Source organism: Vombatus ursinus, unplaced genomic scaffold, assembly GCF_900497805.2.
Source record: "Vombatus ursinus unplaced genomic scaffold, bare-nosed wombat genome assembly UNPS02015411.1, whole genome shotgun sequence".
In the NCBI taxonomy this organism is placed as follows: Eukaryota; Metazoa; Chordata; class Mammalia; order Diprotodontia; family Vombatidae; genus Vombatus; species Vombatus ursinus.
The window spans coordinates 1679429-1688761 of NW_020955189.1; the positions used below are offsets into that span (position 1 = coordinate 1679429).

At 59.8% G+C, this 9333-nt stretch overlaps 2 protein-coding genes across 2 annotated transcripts in view; both read left to right on the forward strand.

Moving 5' to 3' along the window:
• Positions 1-668, forward strand: part of TOP3B (DNA topoisomerase III beta) — a 37883-nt gene extending 37215 nt beyond the window's left edge. Inside the window, exon 18 of the mRNA XM_027847482.1 lies at positions 125-668. Coding sequence (XP_027703283.1) covers positions 125-606 — 482 coding nt within the window. The 3' untranslated portion in view covers positions 607-668. The remainder of the gene's footprint in view (positions 1-124) is intronic.
• A 4566-nt stretch (positions 669-5234) lies between these two features.
• The window catches only part of PPM1F (protein phosphatase, Mg2+/Mn2+ dependent 1F), a 36210-nt gene continuing 32111 nt past the window's right edge, over positions 5235-9333 (forward strand). The window contains exon 1 of the mRNA XM_027847485.1: positions 5235-5286. The gene's annotated coding sequence lies outside the window, so the exon portion shown is untranslated. The remainder of the gene's footprint in view (positions 5287-9333) is intronic.

Here is a 9333-nt window from a genome sequence, read left to right on the forward strand (position 1 = left end):
TGGCCTCCTCCTCTCTCTGCCTCCTCCTCTCTCTGCCTCCTCCTCTCACGGCCTCCTCCTCCTCCTCTCACGGCCTCCTCCTCCTCTCACGGCCTCCTCCTCTCCTGCTTCTCTCCTGCTGCAGGCATGGGCTGCAACGAGTGCACGCACCCCTCCTGCCAGCACTCGCTCAGCATGCTGGGCATCGGCCAGTGCGTGGAGTGTGAGAGCGGCGTGCTGGTGCTGGACCCCACTTCGGGCCCCAAGTGGAAGATGGCCTGCAACAAGTGCAGCGTGGTGGTCCACTTCTTTGAGAACGCCCACCGAGTGCGCGTCTCGGCGGACACCTGCGAGGCCTGTGAGGCCGCCCTGGTGGACGTCGACTTCAACAAGGCCAAGTCGCCGCTGCCGGGTGATGAGACCCAGCACACGGGCTGTGTCTTCTGCGACCCGGTCTTCCAGGAGCTGGTGGAGCTGAAGCACGCGGCCCCGTGCCACCCCATGCACCGCAGCGGGCCGGGGAAGAGGCAGGGCCGAGGGCGGGCCAGGGGCCGGCGCCCCACAGGGAGACTCAACCCCCGGCGGCCCAAGGACAAGATGGCAGCCCTAGCCGCCTACTTTGTATGAGGCCACGGATGCCTCGTAAAGCCTGGGGAGCCCCGCGGCCATTAAAGCTTTGTTTCAGCGTCTTCGTTGCTGTTTGGTCCCCTGGGCCGGGCCGGGCCAGCCCGAGGAGCCTGTGCTCCTCTGCCCCTCCGTGCAACTTCCTCCGTCCCAGGCGACGGACGGGCCCGGGCCGCAGGGGCTGCTGTGGCCACACACGTTGGCCAGGTTTCTGAGGCAGAGCCTTTCTTGGCTGGGCTGATCCTCCAGGGGCCTCCAAGCCTGGGCCAGGACACACTTTAACGAGGCATTGAAGGGGGACCTTGGGCCCAGCCTGCGCCGGACTGCCCTTGGCCTGTGGAGCCCTCCAGAGAGGGCAGGAGCCATCTGTGGGTATTTCATACGACACAAGGTGTCCTGGGACATGCAGGGCCAGGGCTGAGGGTTGGGGTCCCGGAGCATTGCTGATCTGCTCCGCTCCGGGGAGTGGGGAGACAGAGAGAAGGTGGGTGGGGTCACCCAGGCCTGTCCCACCCCCAGCAGGGCCATGAGCCTGAAGCACTTTGGCATGTAGATGGAGGCAGGAGGAGGAGACAGGTACTGGATAGAGATGAAGCATTTATTAAGTGCTTGCTGTGTGCCAGGCACTGTGCCGAGCAAAAAGAAAGCTGGCCCTGCCCTCAAGGGGCTTCCATTCTGATGGGGGAAGACCACACATAAAGGGGCCTGGGAAAGCAGAGGGGCTGGGGAGGAGGTGAGAGGAGAGGTGAGCGGCCGGCCATCTGGGAGAGCTGGGCCTGGGCTGTGGGGGAGAGGAGGCTAACTGGGTCACTGCCTCTGGGGGCCTCAGTTTCCTCCTCTGCAAAGTGAGGATAAGGCCGCCCAGGGTTGCCAGGGAGGCCCAGTCCTCCAGAGCCCCCTGAGTGCATGGGCTGCTCCCACCCCACGAGCCTGGAGCCCAGCAGAGGCCCTGCAGGACGGGCCACATGTTTTCTCTGCTGAACAAAAGCCCTGATTGGTGATACCCTCTGTGCAGCGTGGGCAGGCAGGGGAGCGAGGGCAGAGACTTCGTTTGGCGTTGATTTTGCCTCCCCGTTCTCCCCTTCCCCATCCATCCCCCCGCAGCATCCTCAGGCAGCCGGCAGGTGTGGCCTGGCCAGGCTGGGTCCCTGGATCCTTCTGGCCCTAGGGCGCAGAGATGTTGTCCTTTTGCTGGCTGTGCGCGGTGGGGGAAGGAGGGACAGGGGACCGCCCCCTCTGGTCTCTCAGACTGCAACGTTCTGAGAATTCTTCCAGCTTTAGATCCTGACGAGCTAAGTTGTCCCTAAGCCTACACGAGTCCCAAACCACCCCCGGGAATAGAAACAGCCCACACAGGCCCACAGGGCCTGGGAGAGCAAGGCAGCGGAATGTGATGGAAAGAACAGGCCCTTTTCTGGTTCCACTTCTGCTGTGTGCTCTGACCTTGGGTGAGTCACCTCCCGTCCCACCCCCTGGGGGTCACTGCCTGCTGTGCTGGGCTGCCCACTGGACTGGCTGGCAGGAGACCCAGCTTCTCATCCCGGGTCTGGGACCCTGCCTGGTTCACTGACTGGACACACACACACCCTGCCTTGCACCTCAGTTTTCCCACTTGTAAAGGGAGATTAGACTAGATCCCTTCTGAATGAACCATTCTGTGATTCTGTGGACGAGGTTGTCCCATAAAGCGGATGAAAGGCTCTAGTCTGAGTGAACTGGTCACTTCCTGGTCTTTGTTCCCATTTCCTGTGGAGGCCAGGGGAAATGACCGAATTCCTGCTCTGCAGGCCTAGTCAGCCCCGCGGCCTTCACTCCCGGCTCCAACCTTATTTTCTCTCCTGCTTTTTCCTTTGCTTTTAGTGGGAAAAGCCCCAGATTTGAAGTGGGGAGGCCAGTCTAATTCTGGCTCCAGGTTACGACCTCTGACCCTAGGCACAACGCCTCCCCTCCTGGGGCCAGTGTCCTCAGTCAGCCAGGCCTTGTGGGTCATGTGCCAGGCACTGAGCTAACCACTGGGGGTACCGGACTGGGCTAGATGGCTGACCTGAGTCAAGGCTGCGAGACGCGGAATGTGGCGGGCGATGATGGTCTGGATGTCCTCGACGACTGCTCAGATCTGGGCGGCCCCTTTCAGGAAGGACGTCCTGGGAGGGATCCGGGAAGGGGGGGCCAGAGCCTACGCTGTGGGAAAACCAGGAGGAAAAGCGACTTTGGGGAGGAAATGCTTAGGTATCTCTGACAATTACATAGCACTCGAAGGTTTAAAAGCACTCTGATCAGATTTGGGCCTCCCAAAGACCCTGTGAGATAGATGCTTCTGTTGTGCCCATTTTGCAGATAAGGAAGCTGAGGCACAGTGACTTGCCCAGGTGTGTGACACCTGGCGAATAGGTGAAAGCAGGATTCGAACTCAGGTCTTCCTGAGTCCAGAGCTACAGCTCTTTGCACTCAGCCAAAATACAATGAATGGATGGAAGGAACAGAAAGGCAGATTTAGGCTTCGTGGCAGGAAGAGCCTCCTAACAGAGGGGGTGAGTTCCCCTTCCCTGGAGGTCTTCAGGGGGAGGCTGAGTGACCATTAGGTGGGGGTGGGGCATGGCTATCATAACGGGGAATTCTGCCCAGGTATCAGTTGGACTTGACCTCAGGGGTCCCTTCCAGCAGAGAGTGATTCTGTGACCCAGAGGCCTGTCTGAGCTGGCAGTGCACGTGGTACTGTGAGCCCCGTGAACCGCATGCACATGAGGATGATTGTTATTGTTTCTTCTGTTCAGCTCTCCCTTCACTCACACTCACACACACACACACACACAGACACACACACACACACACACACACACGTGCGCGCGCTTGAAGATGGATCAGAATTCCCGAGTCCACACTATACAGCAGGTGGCACTCTAACTCCAAATGTGATTACTTGTAGCTAAATCTAATTACAAGCCGGCTGTCCCGCCTCAGCCTCCCACTACCTCACCTAACTTCCCTAGACCTCAGTCTCCTCGATTTTAAGATAAGGGGGTTGGGCTAGCCCACTGCCTGGGTGGGACACAGTAGGAGCTTAATAATTGCCTGATTGGCTAAACACATGATCCCCCAGGTGCTTTCCAGCTCTGCATCTTTGACCCCTAGGAAGCCCCCAAGTTCCTGTGAGAGCGTGGTCAGCCACCTACTGAATCTGTGAGTGTGGGCAGAGTGGGCATGAAATCAGAGCTCTGCCAGCCCCCAGTCTCAAGCTACTGCAGGAGCCCTGGGGCTGCCCAAAGAGTCCACGCTGGGTTAAGCAGAGGGCCATCCCACTCTGACGTTTCCCACCTCTGAGGGTGACCCTGAGCCGGTCACCTTGGCCCTCCCAACCTCTGTTTCTCCCTCTCTGATATGGGGTCGATCCTTCACTCTCTACCCCCCAGGACTGTTGTGGGGGCAGGACTTTGTAAGGCATAAAGCCAGTAGAAATGTGTACCAAGGTGATGACCCAGTCTAGACTTGGGGACGTCTCTAGTGGGAGGCTCTTTAGGAGGCCAGGACATCCAGAGGCCTGGCTGTGGTTCTGTGGGTGAGAGCATTCCTCCCTCCCGGACATGCTGCCGTCCCCCACCATGCCACAGCGCAGGGCCGGCCTGGATTCTGATCCTGGCTCTGCCAGGGGTTATTATCCCAGAATTCCTGAGTCAGCCAGCCACGAGGCCACGTTCCAGTTCTGAGCTGGAGTTTGGCGCAGTGGGCCAATTCACTGTGAATTAAGGACGGGAGAGAGCCACCCGTGAGCCAACTGGGCACCTGCTGGGTGTGCAGGCACCGCACTCTACCTTCTGGGCCCCTGCGGTGACATGGCCCTCAGATGCCTCATAGCCCCACCTGAACCAAAGCTGCCGAGTGGTTCTCCTCCCGCCTCGTCCCTCCCGACCACTTTGGGGCAACCCTAACCAGGTCTGGAAGTCGATCCTGAGATCAAGCCTGAAGCTGCCTCTGTGCCCCCTGGCGTGAGCCAGTCACTGCGATAAGGACTGGGGGTACACAAACATAGATCACAGGAATAACTGGCGTTTACAACTCACAGCTTTTAAGGTTTGCAAAGAGCCTTACACGGGCCACCTCGCTTGACCCTCAGGACAGCCCTAGGAGGTAGGTGATCTGCCCAGGGTCACACGGCCAAACTCGGGTGTTCCGGCGCCCAGGTCCAGCCGTCTCACCCGCTGCGCTCCCTGGCCTCGAGGAGCGCACAGTCTGCCCAGGGGAGGCGGCACACAGAGGGACGTACGTGAGATAGATGCTGTAGAGATACACACATTATAAATACAAGGCGGTGGGGGCAGGGGGTCCTGGGTGTCGTCGCCCTTCTTCGGCCTTCAGACCCTGGGGATGGCCGCGGCCCCCTGCACGTGGAGGGCAGCTCAGGCAACACCCTCAGGCCCCGCCCTCTCCCCTCCCCTCCGAGGCCCGCCCCTTGCAGCTCTGGGCCCCGCCCCCTCGCTGGTCCGCGCCTGCGCCCATGTTTCTCCCCCGAGAAACGGGAAGTGAAAGAGCAGGGAGCTTGGATCCTAAGGGGGAAGTGGGCGGGGCGTGGGCGGGGCCAGCGCGCTGAGCCCAGGTGTGCGCGTGCGCGTGCGCCCGGCCGGTCCTGGCGGCGAGCGCGGACCCTGAGAGTGTGGGAGCGCGGGCGCGGGCGCGGCCCCGAGCCAGGTGAGGCGGGTGGCGTGAGGGCGGGAGGGGTGCCGCGGAGCCCCCGCTGGGGAGGTGGGGCCGGCGGCCACTCCCGGGGGGCCTCGGGGCTGGCCCGGAGGTCACCGCGCTGCCGCCAGCCTCAGTGGCCTCATCCGCTCGATGGGGGCGGGGGCGAGGCGCACGTGCGCTGGGCGTGTCAGCTGAGGCGGAGGACCGCCCCCTGCCTCAGTTTCCGTGGCTTGTCCCCACGTGGCCAGGGCAACGTGAACGGGGCCTGACCTCCCTAGGCCTGGTTGGGGCCTCGGGGACCCCGCGCCTGCCCTCACCCCGGAGCCCTGGGGCGTGCCCCCCACACCTCCCCACCTCTGGTCAGTGTGCGAACGGGCCGCCGGGGGGGGGGGGGGGGGGGGGGCAGTTTGGAGGGAGCAGGGAGCCCGGGGGTGCTGGGGGGGGGGCAGGGGGAGCAGCTCTTGCAGCAGCCTAGACCCCGAGCGGTCAAGGGAGGGGGTGGGGTGAGGTCACCTCTGAGGTCCAGCAGCAGAGTCTGGGGGGAGGGGGGCCGCCGGGGTGGGGGTGGAGGGGAGGATGGAGTGATGGAGAGGGGGGAGGGGGAGGGCAAAAGCTGCAGGGATGACCCCTCCCCCCGGGGGTGGAAGTGGGGCAGGGAGGGGGGGAGGGGAGGAGGAGAAGGGGGAAGAGAAAGAGTTTAGGCCAGGAGTAAGAGAGGAGGATGGTTCGCAGGTTCATGCAAGAGAAGTGTAGCCCTTTGGGGGAGACCTCTGCCCATCCTGTCCACGGCTCTTAGGGACCCTGTGCCCTCTGCCTCCCTGGGCTCACCCTTGGTACCAGCGCCCGAGCTCACTTGATCCCCAGCCTGAGCCACGGCAGGATCGGGGAGGCCCCTTGGGGAGAGTTAGGCCCAGAGCCACACGGTTCAGAAGGGTCAGCTGTCTTGTCTTGGCTGGTTAGGTTTTAAACCCGAGGTTTTTTGTGTTTTAAAAAAGAAATCCACTGGGCTACACCCTGAGTCCGACCCCCCCCCCTTCCTTTTTTAAAGGAAACAGCCCAGGGGAGGGGAGGATCCTTGCCCAGTCTAGTTGGTGGCAGAGCTGGGGTTGTGCCCATCGTTTTGCACCCCCACGGCGCAGGCTCCCCCAGTCAAACACTGTCCTCAGCCTTATGCAGGAGCTCCTTCTGTTTGTTGTCCTACCCGGCTTTCTGTTTGCTCTCCTTTTTAGACTGTAAGCTCCCCGAGGACAAGAGCTGTCTAGGCCATTCTTTCCCAGTCTCTTTTTTATCGTGAATGAAATCAACATGCACAAGAGTTAAAACAGCGTGATTTTTTAAGAGTGTTGGGGACAAAACCATGAACTTCTCTCCCATTTTAAAGGGCGCGTTAAAGTTGACAAGAGAGTAACAAAATTGCCCGTGGTTGTTTGTATCCCCTCCTGAAGTTCTTTTTTGTTTTATTCTGTATGTTAATGTTATATAGATTTGGCAGCATTTACGTAGTGTGTACCACAGGCCAGGCATTGTGCTTAGGAGCTGGGAACACACACACGCGCACACACAGAGAAGTTCAGTACAAAACAGTAGAAGAGTAGGTGCAAAGCCATTTGGGGGGTGGGGAATGAGCGGGGAGTCCTCAGTAGTCGCAGTGATTTGTCTTCTCGCTCTGAAGGAAGCTAAGGCTTCCCCTCCCACAAGGCAGGAGGGAGGGGGAACGCTTTCCAGGCATGGGGACAGGATGCATCATGGCCCTACCAAGTGACAGAGTCCCGGATGAGGTCCTGGGGCTAGGCGTTGAAGGAAGCTGTGAGTTCTGTGAGAGGCCAAAGGGAGAGAGGAGCTGTGCAGAGAACAAACAGACAGGTCTGGATGGAGTGGAGGCTGTGGGGAGGTTAGGGTGCCAGGCCACAAGGGTGGCTCCATCCCAGAAAGCAGCTCCGCAGTTTTATTGCCCCTCTGGGCATCAGGGACTGGCACATGTAGGAACAGGAAGCAAAGAGCCGCCAGAGGCGCCTGATACCTCGAGCCTCGGTTGTCCTGTTGAAGTCCAACGGCGCTCCCAGAATGGAGGCCTGTACACAGGCGTGGGGAGCACATGGGTGGTCTGCAGCCTGTGCGGGTCACCAGCTTACAGCTCCCTCACGTTCAAAGCCAGCATGGGCATGTGCCCACCACATAGAGCACCAAGCCCTTTTGTACCCTTGGTACTCAGTATGGGGTTAATGGGCACTTGGTTTGTTGAATTCTATCTTTCCTAAGCCAGATCTGCTTCCCAAGCTAGGGGTCTCTGCCCATGGCGTCCCATTCTCTTGCTTTCCCAAGCTGGGAACCATAGAGGTGTCTAAATCCTCGCTGCCCACAGCCGCCTCCTTTTAGTACCTGCTGCCACCTCTCTGGGCAGGCAGATGGCATATTAGCTTCCTCATGTACTGCTCTGATTATTCAGGCCACTCAGGACAGAAAACCTCAGCTCTGCCCAGCATTCGAGACCTTGCACGGGGAGGCGACCAGTGTGTGGCTCATCGTTCTCTCTAACCCAGCCACCGTTGTGTCGGCCCAGCCAGCACTCTGTCCCTCTGAGCTTGCCTTTATTTTTCCTCCTTCTACACCTTTGGCTATGCTGTGATTCTGCTTGTTACGGTCCCTCATGTCCTCAAGGCTTCCTCTTCCACAAACACCAGTGGGTTCCATAGTAATCTTACTTCCCCTCTCAGCCAGTTGTAAGCTAATAATAAATTCTTTATCATAAAAGTGGCGATGCCCTGCAAGGGTCTGTGGTGGCCATTACCTGGGACACCAGAAATGCGTGACAAGGAAGATGGTAGCCTTTGGGGCCTTGGAGATCACCCAGCCCAATGCCCTCACTTTATGGATGCTTTATTGAAACATCGGGAGCTTTGTCTGTAACTGATGGCATCCGAGCTGGCCCCCGGCCCTGAGTGCGGGGCGGGCTGAGGAGATGCTGGGCTGGGGCAGGGAGACCAGCAGGCCCATGGCCCAGGGGAGAGGAAAATGGACCTCTGGCAAAACCTGTGTGACCTTGGGCCAGACACTTGGCCTCTGGGAAGATCAGTTTCCTCCTCTGTAAATCCGTGATTAATTGCTGATGTCAGCACTGTCCCTTCTCCTTGTTAGATCTCAGAGGTGACCTTTGGTGAAACGATTCTGCTCCCACTGTCACGTAGGAGGGAGCAGGCCGTGCCCTGGGGCTGCTGGTTGGCTCAGGCCCCTCTCCTCGCCTGTCTCCTGCTGGCCCAATTTCACCCTGGGATTTAGACAGGGGCACATTTTATGAAGCTCCTGGCGAACTCCTTTGAAAGGTCTTGCTTCCAAGGTGGCGGCCTGGGTTCTGGGTTTGGTGTCAGGGTCACACCAAGAGAGGCCAGGCCCTTCCTTTTTCAGGGGAGGAGACCAAGGCTTTCCCTAAGGCTGGGCCAGGCCAGACGTCTGCGTGTGCTTGGTGTGCAGAAAGACCAAATGCCTGGGTCATTGGCAGCCCCCTGTTGCGGAAGGAAGGTTTGGTCAGGGGCAGCGAGTCAGGCCCCAGCCATTCTGTCACTGGGTTCTGTGACTGCTACCCAGAGGACCAGGCTTCCTTTTGTTAGATGGGCATTCTTGACGTGGCCCACGTTGGAGCCTTCAGATGAAAGGCCTTCTGTTCTCCGGGGAATGGGAAGGAAAGCTGGGCCTGGTTCTGCCCGTCACCAGGGACAAAGTGAGGCCCAGGAAGGACAGAGATCAAGGCAGGCTGGAGGAATGCTCCCAGGCCAGAGGAGTGGACTGCAGGGGACAGCAGAGTGGCCAGGGAGAGGCCAGGTTTGGGCAAAATCCCAAGAGGGCCCACTCGCTACCAGGGTGCTTTCAGAAGGATCTCCTCCCCTTGTCATCCCAGCATGCCACTGGACAAGCTGCTGCCCTCAGTTCTTTCCCTCCCCCCAGAGCCCAGCTTCTCCCACCCCTCCATGTCCCCCCTCCCCCTCTCCCCCAGCCGAGCTTCCCTTACCCTTCCATGTCCCCCCTCCCCCCAGCCCAGCTTCTCCCATCCCTCCATGTCCC